Source organism: Gordionus sp. m RMFG-2023, chromosome 2, assembly GCF_954871325.1.
Source record: "Gordionus sp. m RMFG-2023 chromosome 2, tfGorSpeb1-WG-v2, whole genome shotgun sequence".
NCBI lineage: Eukaryota > Metazoa > Nematomorpha > Gordioida > Chordodea > Parachordodidae > Gordionus > Gordionus sp. m RMFG-2023.
In genome coordinates this window covers 22,597,466-22,621,263 of record NC_088776.1, presented here as the reverse complement: position 1 = coordinate 22,621,263, position 23,798 = coordinate 22,597,466, and the positions used below count along the sequence as shown (strand labels likewise).

Below are 23,798 nucleotides of genomic sequence, written 5' to 3'. Positions count from 1 at the left end.
TGGTCTCCCCTATATTAGCTTCACGTTAAATTATAGTATGAACAAAGTTTTAAATAAAAACTATTAACACTAAAGATTAAAAATATTATTATTATAACAGTGGCGTGGGCAGGATTTATCTAGGAGAGGGGATGTCAGGGCTCGGCCTTTGAAAAATTATGATTAGATATTTTTTTATGTCCCCTTAATCATTTTTTTATTGTGCATCTTAATTTATATATTATCTTTATATTATTTCAGCTTATGACAATGGGTGCTTTATTAGTGCCTATGATTGATTTAGCCGGTATAGTGGCAATTATTTTGAAAATTTTATCATTATTTAGTACTTTATTGTATATTATTTTTATCCGCTTGGTAAATAATATAAAGAAAAAAATTATTAGAAAAAATTGGCATCATGCTAAAAAATATAGAAAAACTAAATACCTGGTTAGCCGAGCTTTTGGAATAACTAATTTTGAAACTTATACCAAATAATAATAAAATAATTACAACATTATTGTGACAAATGAAAAGAGAAAATTAACATCTGTAATTGTATACTATTTTTTTTATAATGACGCTTATAAAGGGATATGTGATTCTTTTGCTAGATACACGAGAAGAATTAAAAGAGATATTGAATTAAACTACTGTAGTGAGATTTAGGATAATTGAAATGAAATATAGGGGACAAATAAAGAAATGATAAAATGTAATTTTATTTAAAGCATAATAAAAATCAAGTTTAAAAAGAATGTTTCAAAAATGTTTTTAAGGTGAGAGTTAGTGATTTGTGATTTAGTTCCCTATGCCGAATTCATTAAGCATTAATATCGATAGAATTTTAATCGGATTTGAACTTACAAATAACTGTCGTTATATTTATGTCTATTATGTAAATTTATATCAAATATATACTTTTTGGTGTATGAGTAATTTGTAAATGTTTCTAGCAAACATAGACGCAGCGCTTAGAATGGAAGAGTCAGATGAGGACATGACAGCTGCAGAAACAGCGCCTAAACCTATAAAAGTCACTACAGGTGGTGTTAAATATTGAAGAACTAATGGCAAAATTAATTTTTCATTTTCCGGGGGTATCGGTATAGGACCATCATATGTTGTTTCGTTCCATCCTAATAAATTACATAATTTAATCAGAATTTTTTTCAGATTATGTAAATATTAGTATTATTTTCTCCCTCTGCAATAAATACTTTGATATATTTACATATCGAATAAAAATGTCTAATTTGGGAGGAATACATGATACCAATCAATAGAAAGTAGATAGTAATTCAGGGTCCTAATTACCTGGAGGTCTTTGGAGGTCAAGTCTCTCCAGCTAAGTTTATGTTTAAATTAGTTTTATTAAATTAATATTATGCAATAAGCAAATTTTACTTAAATATGTACAAAAATTATATATATTAGTCATTTATTTATGTAACACATTTTATTCTTAATTTACTATAATTATATTCAGCTCTTACTTAAACCATTCAAAAAGAATGTGCCAATAATGCAACGGTTTTCTTATGAATATCATATCTCAAAATATTTATAATATTATTTCTCCAAATTTGGTTATGAATTCCTATAAAATTAAACGGTCGTATGTCCAATAAATTAAAGAGGGTTAAAAAGAAAAAAGAAATTACCATAACCAGAGAAAAATATAATATTTGATGTATTTGAAATAAGCAAATGAAAATTACCAACCTTTATATTAAAATTCGTGATATAATAGTGCAGGTTTTAGGTAAATATTCCATTACAATTTTGCTTTAAGAAAGTCAAATAAAAATCTAAATACCATTATATGGAAAATATAATATAATAATTCTATTAGAGATCTGCAAAAGTAACGAGCTGGGTCGGGCCTATTTTTTAAAAATTTCGGCCGGGTCTGGCTTTAGATTTTTTTTAAAATATATCTAAATTTATCAATTTTATGTTGAATTTTTTATGTCAAATAAAAATATTTAATTTTATTTATAGAAACAAGACACCATATGACATATATCTTTTATTTTGAGTAAAATATCTTAAAAGAATTAATATATTTAAATAAATCCAGGCTGGGCCTATTTTTAAAAAAATTTAGGGCCGGGTTTGAAAAATTAGGCCCGATGCAGATCACTAATTTAATTATATCTTGTAGCTTTTACTAATGATATTATAAATGTTTAAATATTACACTAAAGTTTGTTCTACAACGTTCTTGGGAATATTCCCTACATTTCCTGAATGCTCCCGGTTTTTAAATTAGAATAATATATGCATAATATTACCTAATTTAAATTAAAAATTTAAGATATAACCCCTCTCTCCATAAATATAGGGCTATGGTTGTAAACTAGGCAAAAACCCCGCCCCCTTTAAAGCTAGAATAAAGAGATCATTTGATATAAAAATAATAATATGCCTCCCCCCCCCCTTCATTCTTTCAAAACTTATGAATATGGAGCTCTAGTAGTAAACTAGGATAATACACACCACATCAAACGTCAGAATAAAGAGGTCATATGATAAAATCTTTAAATAAACACTCCTTCCTATTTTTATATAAATTATCTTGTTTTATAAGGTTTTCCTAAAAATTAAAATTTTTTAGCTAAAAAATGAGTTTACTCGTGGAATATCCTACGATACCAATGATAACCGATGGTACAGCCATAATAAAACACCCTAAAGCGGCAACGTAGGATAAAAGCTGAGCTTTATAGGCTGTTTTGGCTGATAAGACTCTCTGAAAATAAACCTTATGGTGGATAAAAAAATAGTATATATTATTTTATGTTTGATAATAAATCAATAAAGACCCGTTTCATACATATAAATCATAATCGTTTTTACTAGTGTTTTTAAAAGTAACCTTGAAATATAACTAGTTACAGTTACTAGTTTCATTGGTAAAAATATAACTAGTTGCAGTTACTAGTTACATTTGTTACAGTTATATTTCAAAAGTAACTAGTTACATAATAAGTTACTTTATATATCATTCATAAACGCACTATTTATTTACTGAACGCATTTATTTAATAAAAAAATTAGGATATAATAATTATAATCAATTATTTGGAAAAATATATACAATTTATTTATATAAAAAAATAATTAAACCGAAAAAAAATATCGGAAAATAGAATATTATTTGAGACCTGCAGGCCCGGCACTAAGCACGGTCCGGGTACACAGGCCGGGATGTATTTTAATTTTTTTTAAAAATATATCTAGGCCAGGCCGTATATTTTAAAAAAAAATATTTGAAATCGCCATTATTAGCTATAAAATCAAAAATAAATATAATATATTTTTAAAAAATCCAGGCCTGGCCTGAAAACTTTTCTTAATTAGTAAGTAATAATTACTAATTTAGTCGTTTATTCAAAAATTAATTAATTCTAAAATAATCCAAGTTTTTGTCGTTCCTTATACTAAGTTCTATGATCTAATTTAGTAAAATTTAAAAAAAAACATTTATATGAAATTCCATAAATATTACCAGCAACTTGAGGGCAAAAAATATGGAAAATATTGTGCTAAATATAAAGAGATATAATAAAAATAGGTTTATTAATTGAATTTGGTTACTAAATTATGAAACCCAGCAATGTAACAATTTAAGAAAAGAAAATCTATTTGGACGGGAAATTATATTTTTGTTGCATATCCTTTGTGAACACAATCAGACATTACAAAATTTTAAATTAATAAATTTTAAAATTAGTTTATTTTAAAATTAATTTATCACACCCTTAAATAGGTCTGCCCACCTGAAAATTTTATTGTAGTGAACAAAACTAAGTTTACCCACCTAGGTACACCCATTGGAGGTGAAAGTGCAATATTTCATTTCAGAGATGAATTTCTTGTCAAATTCAATAGAAATAAAAATATTTTAAAAGATTTACCTGCTCATCAGGCTTTTTATTTATTTAAATATTTTTTATTCATTCCTAAAATTTTACATGCCTTTCGTTCATCAACAATTTTCATGTCCCTTGAAATATTATAAGACCTTGTAGTTCATTATAAAAATACTCTCGAATCTATTTTAAATATCAAATTCTCTTCACTCTTCAGTATGCAAGCTACCCTTCCACCAAAGCTAGGTGGTATAGGTATCCATTCCCCGATATTTTTAAGCATTTCAGCCTTTTTATCCTCAGTTGCTAAATTTCTATACACACTTGGAGACTTGAATACTATCGAATTCACATCATATGCTAGCATTAAACCTCTGGAGCAAAGATTCTCCAAGCCGCTCATATCCAAATTTAAGACAAAGAGACTGAAATTTACCATTGATACAGCATTGCGTTGAATACTTACATTTCAAAGCTGTTCAAAGAAAATCTCCATCGCTCTTTCTCCCCTTAAACCCAACCCCGAGTATACAGAATGACAACAATACGACTTTTGCTGGATCAAATAATTCCAGCCTCAGTCATATGCCACCTTGGCTACGAATAGTTAGAAACTGTACCTAGTTCTAATTTACGCTTGTTTATTAACTAACGAAGAACTTAAAATAGCTATAGGTCTTCGTTTTGTGAAATCGTAACGCCGACATTATTTGTCCCTTGTGAAACTCATATCGATAGACTTAGACCCCCCCCCCCCATACTGTCGTTTTCAAAAGGCAAATTATCCAGGCACTATGCCATCAATTCGATCATCAATAAAATCTTGAAATCCGCAAATATTCCTTCTACACTGGAACCCTCTGTCAGCCCTGATTGAATGACGCTAGTCCCTTGGAACCAAAATATACCCCTCGCTTGGGATTATCCATGTGTAGATCGTTTTGCCAGATCTTTTTATTTCAACTAATACAAAAACAAATAAATATAGCCACCTTAATAATCTTTTGTTTGTTCTGGTAGTCTAAGACACCTGTGGATCATTTGGACCCAAAGCCCTAAAATTATTTAAAACAATAGGGCAAAGGTTACGTTTAATCACAGGTGATCCAAAAAAGGCTACTACCTACGACAAAGAATATCAATCAAAATTTGTCGATCCAAATGTATATCTATACATGGGTCATTAAGCTCCGCCCACCAATAAATACATTATTTTATTTAATTTCTCTTCTTTTAATTATATATTTTTACATAGAATATAGATATAGTATTATAATTTTAATAAATTATTTTTTAAAAAAACATATTAAAAATAAAATTATTTACTGGAATATATTATTTAGATTTATACATATATATATTTTAAAAGTAACTAGTTACTTTTAGCAGTTACATCTCAAAAAATATAACTAGTTACAGTTTCTAGTTACAATTTTTAAAATATAACTAGTTACAGTTATTTTTTAGCAATTACTTGTTACTATTTACTTTAACAACACTAGTTTTACACAATTGACAATATTTAACAAAAAATTATAATAAGTGTATTTTTCTTATAACACGTAAATTTGCTTGTTCTAGTAAATATCATTTTAAGCTAATAAAAATTATTCCTCCATATACCCCCCCCCTCCCCACCCCTCCCTCTTCCCAAAAAATATTTACAATATATCATAATAAGGAAGAATTTAAAAGGAAAATTAGCAAAAGTTAATAAATTTTAAAAATAATGACTATGATTCAAATTTTTTTTCCAAATAGGATTTTAATTTCAAAAAAGGTGAAAACCCAAAATTATTTATATAAAAATCTAATAAAGCCAAAGGCTTACAATAAGTGGACCATAAGATCTCTAATAAAATGAATGGGGAAAATTTATCTAATAATGATTTCCCCCTACTTAGCAAAATCAGATACGCCTATGCGAGGGACACAAAGAGTTCTTACATACATGCATAACTAATTTTAATATACTATATAACCTGCCATGGAATACCTCCAAAAGTCAATAAAAGATATGCATCAACGTATTGACCAATAAGTATAGGCTCAAGATGTCCAATCCAATGTTTTTTATATTTCATAGGATTATCTACTAATGGATTGCGTAGAGCGAATGGTACACAGATCCACTTTTTAAATTAAATTTCAATATACATGTTAAATTTGAGGCATTTCATACGATCTGATAATAAATTTTATAATAATCAAAATTGTTCTTCTTATTATTATTTTAAAGCAATTAGTATTTTTGGATCAAATATCCTAAATCCTTGCTAAAATTGAATTGTTTACTGAAATGTTGCTAAATGAATAAAAATTGTATTTATTTTTAATTTTAATGTTTTTTTTTAAATTTGAATAAATTTTTCCATATACAAAAAAAAGTCAAACAATTTTAAATGCTCGTAGGATCAAACAATTTTAATTATTTGCATAATGTTTACAGTGAATTAAAATGGCGCCTGTAAACCTCCTCCATAGGAGAAAACCGTGACTTATTTTAATAAATTAGGATTTGGAAATGGAATATTAAACCTTACCTCAAAGCTCTTATCTATACGCAAAACCTATATACCTCTAAGATATTGATAATGCATAGCCTTTTCCAAAATCTGTTTAATCTAGCATTTTGCTAACGATTAGAGAAAGCAGAAAGGTGTTGGATAAACAAATTATAACAATGACCGGCTTTTTAAAATTTATTTTATTCTAATTTAAACCTTTATTTTTCATCTTAAAACTTAATTTATCATTTTCTTGTTAAACAAGATAACTTTTATTTTCTCTTTGTTATTCAAGATCTATTTACAATATTATTAACTTTTCTTATTTTTATCAAAAGCATTTTCACTTTTGGTTATTATAAAATCGTATTAATTAACATTGTACTCTAATTTAATTTAGTTTATCTTCTTTAAAACAACATAAAGATATATTCACTTAAAATTTTAACCTTCTAATTCAAATTTACATATTTTTTTAAATTTATATATACTATAAAATAATTCTTGTATTTTTTACAATATGAAATTTATTAAATTTGGAGAACATAATCTAATTTTTTAGCTTTACTCCGCAGCTACTGTTAACAAAGTTAGGAAGATACAAGTAAAGTTAATTACATTAAAAATTGGTTAAATAAATTGCTATTTTCCGATAAAATGGATAGTTTAGATCTTATTTATATGCACTAAATTAAAAAGAGTAAGAAATATAAATTTACCAAGCCAACAAATATGCATATCAATTGCACTACATCTGTATAAGCAACGGCATACAGCCCTCCGAAAAGTGTGTAAAAAACCGCAATAGCCGAAGAAACAATTATGGCTGTGGTATTGTTTATATCAATTATCACACTTATCGTTGCACCTATTAAAATAATATATCATTTTATAATCAAGGAAATGCCTTATTTTTATATGATTTTTTATAAAAATTTAATCTTGCTGATAAAAAGCTTATTTCTCCGCTATATCAGAAAAGTTAAATTGTTATTAAAAAAACTCTTTCGATAATATATAATTTTATTGAATTTGATAATCAAATTTGATAAGTACAATAATATCTTGTAAATTACCTAATGCAGATAGAATAGCCGCCGACCAAAACACTTCACCTAACAACGCTGGCAAAAACAACAAGCCACCCATTCTTTTACCGAATTTTTTTTGGAAGGGATCTAACATAGTCACGTATCCTTCTTGTCTCATTTTCTTGGCGAAAAATTTACCTCCTTATTAATTTAATATAAAATTATAAGTAATCGTATATAAATAGTAAAAATAAATAATAAAAAAACATTTTTTTGTAATTAGAAGATAATTATTTGTACATATTTACAAAATAATATCGTAATATTTATTAAAAGTTATAAAGGCCTCTCTTCATATGATCCGTATATACCTGGAAATTAACCTCAGACATCCTGATTTAAATTTTAGTTGAAAACTTTATTGCTGGCCTTAAAGCGAGGAGCCGAGGATTATTCTCATCTCTTTTTTATCCCCTAGTAGAACGGTTGCAAACTTCTCAAAGCCTTCTCATAGAAAACTGCTAAGTAACGATGAGTCACGTCACGCACGCCAACGTTTTCAGGCTTAGCTGTAAATGGTAATACCTTATGTATTCTCTTAAACACCGGTGCAGAGACCTCCTCTCTATGCAACGCATGCGATGCAGAGGTAGATTCCAGACAGTCAAAGTGTAACCACATGAGCCAAGGCCTTAAAATAGTCCATTGGATTTTTCAGTCCTGAAAACAAACTCCCAGATGTATCTGCCATGATCCCTTAAAAAAAGAAATTTATTGTATTGATCCTCTCGAGCTATCTATATAAATCGTGACGCTATGTTGAAAGCCAATTGAATAAACTAACCAAAACTTTCGCCATTTTTACTAATTAACTTCATTCCTACCCATAATTGGGACGACATTAACGTCGTTTGCCTTTCACGCCCTAACCTTTTATAAAAAGTTATACAACGGATCACAATTAGGAACGAGAATCACAACGAGTGATGCTACCTCTAGCAGAAGATGGCCCTGAACATTGTTGAAACAAACTAATTATTTTTGTATCCATCAATGTATGTCCTTGTTTGAAAATTCTGGAAAAATATCAATAAAAATAAATTATCCATTTTTAATGAGAATAATTCCAATTTATCAAAAGTCAATCACAAAACCTCCGTTATAATTCCCAGCGCAGACATCTATAACATTACAATCATTAGTACCACCAACAAACTTACGACGCCATTCATTCACTAAATCACCCCTACGTGCAGTGATTCAACTATAAATGGTACAAAATAATTTGTCCGAAGAAGAATGTAAAAATATAAATATAATGGGAGACTTATAAAGTGAGGCAAATTATAATTGCTAAGTATTTTGTGAATGCTATAACCTACGCCGAGAGACATTTTAAGTCCCCCCAACAACCTAGTAATCTATGAATTATCAGTGCTCAAAGTGAGCCCAGATGCACGTTATACCCGTTATTTAGATTCGACTAAAGTCTAAAAGTAATCCTATAGATATAAATATCTTAGCCCTCCCCCCTCCCAACTATTCACAGAAGCCTCTATCTCTAGTTACGAAAGAAGGTACAGGATACCCAACTACAAACCCGTCATATAGTCCCTAATGGCAAACCTTGTCCCACCTCAAAATTCCACCTAACCCATCAATCCTGCTATCAAGTTAAATATCAACCTAAATTTTTCCATCCCAGACCTAGAAAAGCAACTCAAAGACGCAGAAGTATAAACCCACTTACTTAAAAACAAGTTATTATCAATAACTTCTCTCCATCCGTGGGCGACATCAACAGTATCTTAGCCCTGGGGGGGCATCAGTTCATAAGTATGGAGAGCTCAGGATGGTTGCGTGATCTGAGGGGCCAAAAAGAGTTTTTACGAAAAGGACCTAGGAGCAAGATATCCCCAACAAAACTTCGTCAAACTCTGAAAATAGATTCTAAGATGAGAAGACGAGCAGGACTGTATCTCATACAATGAAGAGTTATCCAACAGCCAAAATGGATCTGGAAGACCGAATAACTGTACAAAATATTATCACGCCAAATATTTCTGTATGATGCTAATATTATTCACCGTATGTGACGACGGCCAATAGTGTGAATATTGGAAACTTCTACAAACTATCAAGACTTATAAGTCCTGATGTCAGCGCCAGTGCAATTATAAATGTCAATGCCACACGTTATCCTCATACATACTTAAGCCACACTCAGCCCAGTTCCCTTTCATTAGGAATTGTCTTAAAGGTTTTGCCAAAATTATATCCAAAAAAAATTTATCCGACCTAAGCTACCGATACATATTTATCGTAAATCAACTTCTTGATGGTCTTAAAAATCTCTGATACTGTAAAAAAAGATGGAAATCCAAGTGTCATTTCTGATTTTTTTCAAGTCTTAAAATTTTTTTTCAAATATTCATTCAGACTAAAGACTATAACCATGATACCCCCTATGTTAGCCACTCATCGTCTACATGATAGAAAATTCATTGGAGGCAACCCTCCCGCTCTAAAATCCATAGCTACCCCCTAAAAACGCCTTCGCTGGAAATATTTCTACTTATTTATTATGAGTTTATAATTATAATTCTAATCCATATATATTTTACAAGTAATATATTAAATTATCAATACTCTACTACAAACTAGCTAGAAGTTGGGAATATGAAAGAATTCTTTTTTAGATAAAATTAAAAACCGTTTGAACCTTTACGATGAATGTACTATTTTAGTGTAGTGTTTGGTATGAATTAGTGCATGCTACTATATTATCTACTACCGCCATCCCATTTTAGACTATATTTTAAAAAAAGAAAGCAGAACGGGCTTGTGGGCTAAATCACGCCCATTGCAGGCCTCTATGTACCATACTCATATAAGATATTACCGGCATATTGGTACAAGAATTTGGATGCATTCTATAAACTCTCGACTCTGCACACGATTCGACCCAGCTAACTTAGTAGAGTCACTAAGGGGGGGGGGCATTTAGGAGCTCGCGTTCTCTGATTTTTTTTAAAAATACCTAAAAAAAGGTCATTTAAAAAATTTAGCTAAAAAAGGTCATTTTCAAAAATATTGAAAAAAAAATCAGAAATTTTAAAAAAGATCATGTTTGAACCCCCCTGAGATTATAAAGGCTAGTGACACTGCTTCAACACTGCTTCAATGTCTTAATAAAATCATCATATAAAAACTAATCTTTTTACACCCACCCCGCATCTTTGAATCAATTATACTACCCCCTCCCTTTTTTCTCTTTTCATCATATTATTAGTTAATGCGATATTATATTTTCAGTTAATCAAATTAATAATAATAAATCTATTAATCTTAGCTAGGTTTATTCTCGTCAATCGTGCACAAGAATTATTATTTAATAATTTCTCTTTATATCGGCATTGTCAGCTCCTGGTTCAAAAATTTGGGAATGTGTGGAACAATAGCTTCACCATTTCACAAAAAATTCTTTTATTATTAAAATTTACCCTGTCGCCAAAATTTCCGAACTGAGGCTCTCCTATTAACTTATAATTTTACTAATTAGCTTACCATTATATATAAATACATTTGTATATTCATTACATGGTAGTGTAGAATCAATATAGATGGTTCCTGCAAAAAAATAATCAAAGAAATTTACGGTCTCCAAGCACTTTAGTGCATGGAGGCTCCGTTTAAATATTAAATACTCTAGTGTTGTTAAATATAGGAATCTATTTCATTTTAAGAAATAATAAAATAAAAAATGCATATAAAATACTTCCTTCGAAATAAATTTATATATATTTCGCCTAAGAAATTTTTAATAATATAATTCTTATATAATCAATTCAACATATAATTTTGTGTTAAAAAAAAGTTTTGCTATATTCTAAAAGTTAAAATAAAAACTTTAAAGGTTATATACATTGTCAGTATTTTATGGGGATATCTTAAAAATGGGTTTTGTATTGATTAATGATTTAAATAATTTTTGACAATGCCTTAAGAGAATAGGTCGTACATTATGATTAGCGTATTTTATAATACCGATTGCGATGGATATTATAGTGGATAACACCAGTCGCAATCAACACTATCATAATGCATCTGCAGGTTGACTTTCATAACATCTCACGCTCCGCTATACAGATCTACTTTAAATGTTTATTTTGTAATTTTATATTCAAAGACATAATATATTATTATGGAATTATAGAATTAACAGAAATTTCAAATCAATTAAATACCTATTACAAGGCTCAACGCATATCCAAAGGGAGCCTGACACATGATTAGACCCGAACTGTACACGATTTCTGCGGTTCCATTTATGTAACCGCCTCCAACCCAGGTGGCTAATGATAAATAATAAGATTATCTTTAAATTATTTGCGGGTTTTCTTAAATTTATTGCTTCGAAATTTGCTAACACGAATATGTGCTAGGGTATCGGGGCTATACTTTTTTCTTTAAGTGAAAAGACTTGAGATAAAATAAAATCTACCTCTTAAACGAAATCTATATTTATTATAAAAAAATTTTAACTTAAAATAAATATAGTAATTAAATATAAACTTTAATAAGATAGGTTTCCAAAGGTAGGAGATAAAACAATAAACTAATTTATATGGAAAGCATTTAAGAAGAAAGTAAATAATCCCCTTATTACAGATTTTAGGAGATAGAAAGTGATAGAAAACAAATAAGCAAAAATAAGCAAGAATAAGCAATCAAAGTATAATTGAAATAATGTTTATTACCAGATCTATTTTTAAATCGGAGATTATACATGATAAACTTATAAAATGATATAGCATCTTGGGGAAATTGGGACTGACTTAAAAGGATGGGATACTAGTAAGATAGGTTTCCAAAGATTGGGGATAAGACAATAAACTAGTTTAAATAGGTAATAAATTTTAGAAGGAAAAAAAACAATTCCCTTATTACAGATTTTAGGAGATATAAAGCGATAGAAAACATTTATAAGCAAGAATAAGCAATGAATTAAGTTAAACTAATGTAATTGAAATAATGTTTATTACCCATCTATTTTCAAATCGAAGATTAGACATGATAAACTTATAAAATGCTATAGCATCTTGGGAATTTGGGGCTAAGGATATGATCCTTCAGCTCCAAACATTAGTAAGGACGGCATTGCAACGTTTAATATATGATCTCTTGATAATCTTAATCATTTATATCAACAATTCGAAACTCAAACAGTTTCATATTTATTATGATAGCGATAATTAATATGAAAGTTTTATTTTGAGAGTCTTAATATTGGTTAAATAAGAAAATTTGATCTAACTTTTAATGCTCATGTAATAAGATTTGATTTGCTCATATTTTTTTTAAAAAAATACACTTCATAAATATTTTATATAAAAGTTGAATATGAATAAAACATCAAATAAAAACCTGTCATAGTAAAAATTCCCACAATTATTCCAATGTTTCTTCCGGCTAACATAAGTTCTTCGGAATCGGGGTTGATGCCTTTCCTTTTAAACTTGCGTCCGGCCCAAATGCCAACGAATAATATCACTAGATAGAATATAATTACTCCGATCACACCAGGAATATTTATCATATTTCTTTTTTGGAATTTTGAATTGATTGATTTTAATTTCTATTTATAGAATCGTTTTAAGTATAATGGGTTTCAGGCAATGCAGTAGATTACATCAAACAAGATTAAAATTATTAGCAATGATGATTTTTTTTTTTTAAAACTAGTTGTATACAGTCTTTTTTCAACTACCTGTGTGTGTGTTTAAATTGATACGCATAATTGGTTTTCGTATACTTCTATTGAAATATTTTTTATAGATAATTGAAATATTTTTTATAGATATTTAAAAGCCTTGAATTGTAATAGTTACAAAAAAATTAGAAAGCTACAATATATGATATGGATTTATAATTATAAATAAGTCGCAAAACATTAACTCTATATATTTAAAGAAATGTAAGAGAAATATTGAAAGTATTATTTTATTTTATTATATTAGTTTTTATGTTCAATGTAATAATAGTATTGTAAAACAATTTTGTGAGGGTAAACCGGGCGGGAATCATGGTAAGAAAGTTATTACCTATAATTTTTTAATAGCTAAATGTCCCAAATTTCGTCAAAAATGTATTTTAAACCATATTTTATGTCGTTTATTTATTATATAGGGGGCAAAGTGCATTTATAAAATATTCCCCAAAAACTGTTTTATTAGTTAGCACTTATTTCTAAAAAATTTAATATATTTTTTGTTTTTGTGAAATGTCAGTTAACGAGATTTAAAAAATTTCATATGATAGATTTTTTGATGTATAAACTATCGAATAAATGTAATCCGAGGTTTCTATCATCATTTATGTTAGTAGTGTGACATCGGGGAAAAGCGGAAGGGAATCAAATCTCAAAAAGGGATTAAATAAATCAAAAAATTATTAAAACTAAAATGGCATTATTTAAAAAAACAATACTTAAGATGAAAACATTACTATAAACGCTATAAATAATATTGCTGAATCAGGAGTGTAGGCAACGAGGGGCGAGGCATAGCCAAAAGATTAAAAATAAGGGGCGAGGCATAGCCAAAAAATTAAAATTATTTATAAATATTTTTGAAGAAATATATAAGGTTTTCACTGAATTACAAAGTAGCTCTATTTCAAAAGGTTATATTCAATTTAAAGTTTTAGAAAATAAAATTAATTCAAATATAGTATTTATAATTTCCTTGTGAATCAGTGTTTTTTCCCACAAAAATTTAAGCATATTTTATTACATGTTAAACCTCAAGCACTGATGTGTATAAGAAAATTTTATAAACCAAAAAATATAAACCCACAAAGTAAAATAATTTGATATAAAAAATATAACTAACTCAAACCCAAGATGAGGTAGGGAGATCGGATAAGATGTTTTTTTCTAACCTCTATAAATTCAATAATAATAAATAAATCTGGATATATAAAGCTTGATCTAAATTCTTAAAGTATATGCTATTTTAAAGTTAATAATTATAAAATCTAACATAAGTGATAGTTGATCCAACAATATTTGAAAAGTTGATCCAACAATATTTGAAAAGTTTGTCCACCAACGATATGAAAGTCGAAATATAAAATTAACCTTTTTTGATATTCTTATAAAATTAGAAGCTTAAAAATATATTAATTTACTGATAATATCATAATACCCAACAATGAGTAAATTATTGAGTATTTAGGGATTTTTAGATTCTAGGAATTTTTTTTTAAAAAAAATTAAAATAAAATATTATTTAAGTATATTATATAAAAATTAATATTTTGGATTGATAATTCATTTAAAATTTTTGGATATGTTTTAATCAAAATAAAGTATAAATATATAATAATTAATAACTATAGTATCAACGTACTTCGGACTAACCATCAACATGACCTCTAATTTTATAAATGCCATTTAAAATCATATTAATCTAAGTTTTATATGAAAAATTGTCAAAATAAGGAAATATGGTTTATACTTTCTTAAAATCTAATTATTCGGATTTTACATTATTATTTATAAATCAAAATGAAAACGACAAAGTTTGCCATTTATATCTTGTTTGCTCAAACGCATTTTCCTCGGTAAAAAAAATAATTTCTTAAATATTTTTCAATTCCTTTTTTAGTTTAATGATGCATGAAATAATTATCAATATTAGACTTAAATTTCCACTCTTATATAATAAAAGAATAGATTATAAATGAAGGAGTAGGCTGATGTTCCCATGTAGCCAACGTGTCCCTACTGATTTCTCCTCCACTTATATTTGCTTTTATAGTTCTAAAAAATACAATTTTTAGTCAGAATTGAAAGTTTTTTGAAGTTTTGGCATACTCCATTTGTCTTTCTAGCTGCAAAGTTAATCAATTCTTTTATATAAGAGGGGTGAGGGGTAGAATGAAAATGGGTATTGTGGTATAATCTTAGATAGATAAGAAGACAAATTGTAATAAAAGAGATTAGGATAGATAATAGTAGGGGTATATTTAGTGGTATATTAATATTAAATCATGAGGGAGCCAGGGATATAATGGCATAGGGAATAAGGTAAAATCAAATATCTAAACAAAATTTAAATAAATCTTCAAAGATTTTTTAAATTTTGAGCAAAGGATCATTGAAGATCATTAAAGAAGATCAAAATCCCCACCCCCACCCCCTTCGTAATTTTTTTATAAAACATATAAGGACTTGGGTGTTGCCAGGTCAGGATGGGGGTCGGGAGAGTAAGAGGAATCCCCATCCTCACCTCCTGGCATGAAATTTTGAAAAATATAAAAAGGCTTCATAAATTGCGAAATTGCAAAGTATTCTATTTCAAATAGGTTATATTCTATTCTGAATATTAGCAAAAGTTAGAATTAATTAAAATATTTATTTTATATATTTATTTTTTATCTCACGAAAATGTAAAGTTTATTTTCTTACATTTTTTAAACCTTAAACACTGATGGATATAAGAAAATTTTATCAACCAAAAAAATTATATTAATTTATCTCTACTAATAATTATGATTAGAAAATTCCTACAGTCTATAAAATTTTCAGATATCCCAATAGACAGAATTTGCTGAATATAATTTTTTCAGAGACATCTTGTGCTACAGGAAAAAAGAAATTGCAAAAAAACTGCACGACAAGATCATCAAGTTGTCACAGCTTTTTTTTGGATCTAGAAGAACTTATTTTATATGCTTGGAAATATCAGAATTATCTTAAACATATATTTCATCTGAAGCTGATACATTATTAGATTTAATAAAACAGCCAATATTTTTCATTGGAATGTATTAATAATATTAGACAACAAATTTACGCAAATATTTTTCAAAAAAATGGAATTAGCTGAAGTTATGAAAATCGCAAATATTATTATTTTACAATTTAGAAAACCAAGAGATTATATCGATCAGGAATTTTTCTAGGTTTATGTGATTATTGAGGTGAAAGTGAAATTATATGATTTTGAGATTCACAAGCCTCGACTTTCACCGATAAACAAATCTTTCCAATATTAACGTGGAGTCAATTGAGTTAAAATAACCGTTTTTATTGACTCAAATCAATGAGAGATTTGTGATTATCAAAAGGCTCTATCCAATTTACAAATATACTATATCTCATAACTTAAATATTTAGCTAAATTTTATTCCGAGGATATAAATGTATCTGAAGGCCAATTAATATAATAATTCACATGGTGTGAAAGATTTATTCTCATAAAAATCCTCTAAGAAGTCAGTGGAAGCATTGCATACTTTAAAATATATTTTATAAATTTTCCAAATATATTAAAATTACGTAATATTGTGGCAATGAGAGGACCTTTTATTCATTACAGAGAATAAAACCTATATCAAAAGTATGAAATCGTAAAATTAATTAAATAGACTAGCTCTACTCATCGAGATCTAATTCCCAACACAAAACAAATTATTAAAAAATTGACGCATAACAAAGAAGATTAAATTTACATTTATGAACCATATATTGACTAGTTTTTTTAACTCATTATAAAATTTTTAATTTTATATTTTATTGTGATTTATATACCGGTTTATATATAATATTTTTTAACCGTATTTTATACGCTCAAAATATTTTGTATTTACCAATATTTTATTATTTGTGTTCGAAATTATCATGTTTTCAAATATATTTGGTTCTATTAAATTTTCTATAATGATTAGTTCTAATAAATTTTATGTGATGAAATTTTTAATGCTCAAAAAATTTCAGTATAAAAAAAATTATCCCTCCTCCCACTCCTTACAAAATTGCTGGCCATGCGCCTATTACCAACCACTTAAGTCCTATATATTGTATATATATATCATTTCTTTTATCATAAACCGCATCTGCAGCATTAATAAATAAAATACCAATTTAAAACATTATTAATGGCTTAAATCGTTTAAAAAAATTTTAAAAATCAAACCCATTGATAACCATGATAAAACTTAAGTTATTACGAAGTTAACTTTTATATTAAGAAGTAAGAACCCAATATTGATAAGAAAAGCAACAAGACCAAATAAAAATAATATCCTTAAATACAACATCAGGTTTATAAAAGTCGTATTAAAAAATTCAGATACCTCAAGGCCCGATCCTAAGCCCGGCTTGGCCGTATATTTTAAAACCATATTTTAAATCGCCGTTATTATCTATAAAATTAAAAATAGGCACAATATATTTTAAAACAATCAGGGCCGGTCCTGAAAATATAAAAGCCGGGCCGGGCCAAATTTTTTTTTGAAGAAATCCATGCCTGGCCATACAAATGGTATTTTTGCAGGTCTCCGAAAAAAATAATGAATTCTGAGAACCTTCGTATAATACCCAATCATTATTTTTTAATTGATCAAGACTTACATTAGGAAATACTGAAGAAAGTAAAAAATAATGATTGTCTTTCAGACAGGATATAAAATATAACAGTTTGTTTTAATGAATTTGAGCTAATATATATTTTTTATTATATTTTATATAAACAGGAAATATTAGATATTAAAAATTATAATTCAAAAAAAAAAGTATTATAATATCTATATTAATCTACAAAAGAATCTAATAATATAGTTGAAGAACGTTATAAAAATAATATAAATGAAGAGGAAGTGAAGCACATTGTTAGATATTAAAACTTATTCTAAATTTTAAATTATCTAAAATTAATTATTTCATCAATTTCATTATTCATTCATTTTAACATTTACTTATTCAATTTAATATATTAAAAAAGGTATTAACAAAAATCTTCAAATGAATTTTTTCCGCCAAAAATTTTGAGCAAAAAATATTTGAAAATCTTTTCGTAAAAAAAATTTTGAAAAAAATTCACATTTTTTGATCTTCAAAAGAGCAAGGATCTTTGAAGATTTTTGAATTTTGATCATGTTAAACTTTTCTTATTTTTATTTTAAACCTATTTTGATTCTGTTGAACATGAACTTAACATTTTATTTATTTATTAGTAATTAATGCAAATTAAATTTTCTTTACTTTATTGACACTAAGTAATTTGTTTGTTTTTTATTTTGATATTTTAGCTTAAAACAATAATTGTAAATTAATTTTATTTTGTTAACTTTTATTGAACTTACGTAATTTGCTTGTTACAATTTTAAATTATGAAAAAAGTCACTCTATGTTTGCAAAAAACCACTAAGCATTTGGGAAAGAACAATATTTGGCTAATAAAACTTTATATTACACACTAAATAATTTTAATAAAAATAAAATTTTAAAAAATTAAAAAACAATCATTTTTTTTCATAATTTTTGAATATATCTCCGCGCACATGAGTGCAGTCAATGTTTATATATATTTGAGATGTTATATGCATATTGGAATGAAATCCTTAAGATTCTGAATCTCTCAATTATAAATCGTTTACTGAGGGCGATTTTTGAATCTAAACTTGATTTGACCGTAAATGTATTCCAACATGTATAGAGTATCCACACTGCAAATTTCAGACAATTTTGCAAAGAACTTTTGAATATATCCGTTTTTATATAGATTTTTTATATAAATTAAAAAATATACAAATTATGGCTAAAATTTCATAAAATCTATAGGGTTGGTAGTCTAGGCATGCTTCAATAAATTTCCGGTCAAATCGGATTTTTCAAATTTAAAATAAGACCTCAATAAATTATATATTATTGGGAGATTCTAAATCATAAATTTTCGGTCAAATCAGATTTTCCAAATTTAAAAATCGCCTTCAATAAATTATACAAAATTTGGAGATTATGATCCCCAAACACATCGCATAAACTAAATTATAATATATTTTGTATGAATATTTTTTAACATTATCTTTTACAGAAGTGAATTGTGAAGAAGCTTTCAGTAAATTAAAAATTATTTAAAATAGATTGCGTGATGAAATTGGCCAAAATTATTTATGTAGATACCTTTTCACTGCTTCAGGTACAAATTGAATTTGATAAAATTCTTGATTACTTATGTTAATGATCATCATTAAGTTATAAATTATTATGCTTAGACAAGCAATAATGTATATGTAGGATTGGGATATGGAATCCATGGGGATTCAAAAACTCTCGATTTTAAATCATTTACGGAAGGCGATTCAAAAACATTTCAAATCCATTTTAACAGGAAATGTATTCTAGCATGTGAATAGTATTTACTCTATGAATTTCAGACAATTTCCATCTTAGACCATTTAAGTATTTTTTTAAAATTTATATGAAAAATCCATATTAAAATCAATATAAATAGTAGTTTTAAAGTTCATGGCATTTGAAATATACAGTTTGGGTGTATACATGCTGAAATACAATTCCTGTCAAATCAGATTTTAAAATTTAAAAATCACCCTTAAAAAATGATTCAAAATTGAGTGACCCGAATCCCCATGGATTCTTTATATTTAACATTAAGTAAAAAAAAATATATAAATAAAGAAAATTTATAAAAAGCTCAAAAAAGGAAATATAAAAATTTGAAATAAACTCAAAAAAAATTTGGCCCCTCAAACATTTGCCCCACAGGACCTTTCCTCCAGTAAATCCCTGCAAATTATTATGGGATTCTATGTCCACTTTTGGTCGAATTCTGTTAGGGTCAAAATATTATTTCCATGCTCCTTCATCAATTTTAGTTTAAAAACCCCAAAAAATATTATATTAAATATGTTTTATATTAATTAAAAAAGTTCGGCTCTATTTTTTAATTATTATTGGGTCATATTTAATTTTACTGATCAGAAACCATTTTTATCACGTAATAATCGAAAAATCTTTAATTAAAAAAAAATATATAAATTTATATTATATTTAAATATATAAAAAAGAAATTCAAATTACAATAATGGAGACTTGAAAAAGAGAGAGCTTGGAAAGGAAGTAGTTAAATAAAAGGACCTTTGCCAACTTTTTTACACATATTATATAATACTACTATTCGTATAATTTTTTAGTTTTGAAATATATAAAAAATAACTTGTTATTGCTTTTTGAAATTCAAAACTTTTTGTTTTGATCTTCAGCCCTATTTAATCAGACCTTTCTTCATTTTCACCACTCTAATCTCTAACTCCTCTTTTTGATTTATTTCTATATCAATATTGAATTCTACCATAAGTCCCCCTCTTCCCCTTCCACTTTTTAATAAAATTTTACCTAAAATTCCAGTTTTTGTATGATATATCGTCAAATCAGAAGGAGTTATAAGATATAGTATTTGTAAATTGAATAGAGCCAAATGATATTACAAATTGCTTATTGATTTGAGTCAAAATAAAATCCAAAAGTGAAATAAAAAAGGTTATTTTATAGTAATCCTCAATTGAGTCGACCTTAATATTGGAAAGATTTGCTTGTCATTGAAGGTCGAGGCTGGTGAATTTTAAAATAATATAATTATTAATACATTCCAATGAAAAAAATAGGCATTCATATTAAATCTAATAATGTATCAGTTTCAGATAAAATATCTCCTTCAGTTGATTCTGATATTTTTCTAGGCCATACAAAATAAGCTCTTCTAGATCCAAAAAAAGCTGTAACAAGTTTATGTCTAAGGCTTCATCTTGTGGTGCAGGCTTTTGGCAGTTTCTTTTTTCCTGTAGCACAAGAAGTCTCAGAAATAATTATATTAAGCAAATTCTATCTATTTGAATATCTAAAAATTTTATATACTCTAGAAATTTTTTATTATTATTAGTATAGATAAATTAAATATAATTATTTTTGGTTAATAAAATTTTCTTATATCCATCAGTGTTTAAGGTTTAAAAATGTAAGAAAATAAACAGGGATCCAAACCGAAACGAATAAGATTCGAATAAAAATAACGGTTCAAGGTTCAGGTTCGGTTCGCAATAAATAAAAATATCGGTTCGGTTTGAACCTCTAAAAACCGGTTTGAACACTTGTATTTAAACCTACATTCGAATTTTGTATAGGGAAGAATTTTTTTTTATTTCAAAATAAAAATAAAAAACACATACATAAAACCTTCATTTTTATTAATTGCACATTATAAAATAATGTTAAATTTATAAATATAACAAATAAATATCATTAATTAATTATAATATGAATAATTACTTAAAATTTTTTATTAAACCGCACAATTAATATATTTTCAAAATTTGTCTCACTCAAATTACATCTATAAGGAGATAATATAAATTTAATTGTTGAAAAACATCTTTCCACACTAACTTGGGTAGCCGGCACTGCCAGTATGATATCAGATTTGATGTGTCATTGTTAATACTATATGTAAATAATTTATATATTGGATTTAATTTTTCTCTAGGCATTATAATTTATAAGTTTAAAATATTTAAAAAATGTTGTAAAATAGCATTATACTAAAGTTTATAAAAATTATGACTGACACTTATCAATTAAATGTGATTGATGATAATCCTTAAAACAATTCGAATATAATTAAAATTTTTGCAATATACTAGTAATAACTTACACATTATTTTATAAGCATAAAATTATGAGACTCGAACCGGTTCGTAGCCATTTTAGTGGTTCGGTTCAGGTTTGGCTAGAATTTTTTTAGAGGTTTAGGTTTGGTTTAGGTTCGATAAAAAATATCAGTTTTTAGGGGTTTAATGGTTAGGTTCTCGGTTTGGATCCCTGAAAATAAACTTTAAATTTCCGTGAGATAAAACATAAATATACAAGTAATAAATATTTAAATTAATTTTAACTTTTTGCTAATATTCAGAATAGAATATAATATTTGAAATAGAAAACTTTGCAATTTCGCAATTTACGAAGCTTTTTATATTTTTCAAAATATCTTGCCAGGGGGTGAGGGTGAAAAATTTCTCCTACTTTCCTGAACCCCATCCTGGTTATGCATCTGAGCCCTTTATATTTTTTAAAAAAAAATTGCGAGGGGGAGAGATGGGGGTTTTGATCTTCTTTAATGATCTTCAATGATCTTTTGCTCAAAATTTTGGGAAAAAAAAATCTTTGAAGATTTTATTTATATTCTGTTTAGATATTTGATTTTACCTTATTCCCTGTGCCATTATATCCCTGGCTCCCTCATGAATTAATATTAACATCCCACTAAATTTACCCCCACTATTATCTAACCTAATCTCTTTTATTACAATTTATCTTCTAATCTATCTAAGATTATATTACCACAATACCCATTTTCTTCTACCCATCGCCCCCTTGTATAAAAGAATTTGATTAGAATGTATTTTTGGAACTATAAAAGCAAATAACAGTAGGGGAGAGGGGGAGTGATAGGCAAAACTCTAAATAACCTATATTTTTAAAGCGCATTTTCATAATTATAAAAGCAAATATAGATAGAAATTAGGGGGAGGGGGGTGGGTGATATTTTATAACATCTTATATAGGGTGCTGCAACATCCATCTACAAATAACATTTGTTCAAATTTAAGGTTCAATTACATTTTTTATAGCTATATATAGTTTTAACCATGGAGTTAGAATACAAATAGTCTGTTTCTCACTCTTATTATACAGTAATTGTTACAAGGTTCTATCCATAGGCGCAGCCAGAATTTTGCTAGAGGGGGCGCTATTAGGTGGGTTTTTTTTATCAATTTTATTGGAGATCGTTAGGTCCACTTATTGCAGGCCTTTATCTATATAGATTTTTATAAAAATAATTATAAGTTTTCACTTTTTTTATAAAAATACTTTTTTCTAAAAATTTTGAATATTCAAAAATTGTGCTGAAAGGAGTTACCCAACCTCTCCCCTCTCTTACCAAAATTATTGAAACACCTATCATTACTAAATCGCATAGAATCTATTGCAAATTGATTCTATACTTTTATATTATACATCTTAATCATATTAATTTACCATTTATCATCTATAAAAAAGTTTTCAAAGATATAAAACTATAACATTCATCTGAACAGTATCTAGAGATTAAACGAATTTTATCGATATATTTATTACCAATACCATTATTAACAATAAAAATCATTTAATTGTATAGTGATAATAAAGTTGTTTCCAAAAAAATGTATCAATAAATTTATTCAAGGATAAAATGCAAAAAATATTATATTATTTCTATTTATATTGACCATTTCCTTTGTTCATTATAATGCGATAATTAATTACAAAGTTGGTCTTCACATCTGCAGTCTAACAAGGTAACAATAAATGAACAACCCATTGGTACTTGATTAATTTAGGAAAGTTTTATTACGAAATTTTTCAAAGCTATTTACGCTCTTCATACATATTGGTCAGAAATATTTTGATAATAAGATCTCTACGGGAATAAATTTGTATGATCCCCCCTTATAAAAATCACCAGAATTTACTATATCACATAACCTATGGAATTTTA

General features: G+C 27.1%; 1 protein-coding gene across 2 annotated transcripts in view; it reads right to left on the bottom strand.

Annotated features, from left to right (window-relative positions):
• Positions 1–23,798, bottom strand: part of LOC135923394 (high-affinity choline transporter 1-like) — a 37,904-nt gene that overhangs the window by 4,111 nt on the left and 9,995 nt on the right. Inside the window, exons 1-8 of one of the 2 annotated variants that reach the window (XM_065458113.1) lie at positions 22,908–22,979; positions 12,826–13,215; positions 11,646–11,753; positions 7,444–7,599; positions 7,087–7,235; positions 5,843–5,992; positions 2,620–2,749; positions 904–1,121 (exon numbers count right to left, since the gene is read on the bottom strand). In XM_065458113.1, the coding sequence (XP_065314185.1) occupies positions 904–1,121; positions 2,620–2,749; positions 5,843–5,992; positions 7,087–7,235; positions 7,444–7,599; positions 11,646–11,753; positions 12,826–12,997 (1,083 nt within the window). In that variant the 5' untranslated portion in view covers positions 12,998–13,215; positions 22,908–22,979. Of the gene's footprint in view, positions 1–903; positions 1,122–2,619; positions 2,750–5,842; positions 5,993–7,086; positions 7,236–7,443; positions 7,600–11,645; positions 11,754–12,825; positions 13,216–22,907; positions 22,980–23,798 lie in introns of those variants that run through there. The other variant, XM_065458112.1, reaches the window with a different exon arrangement.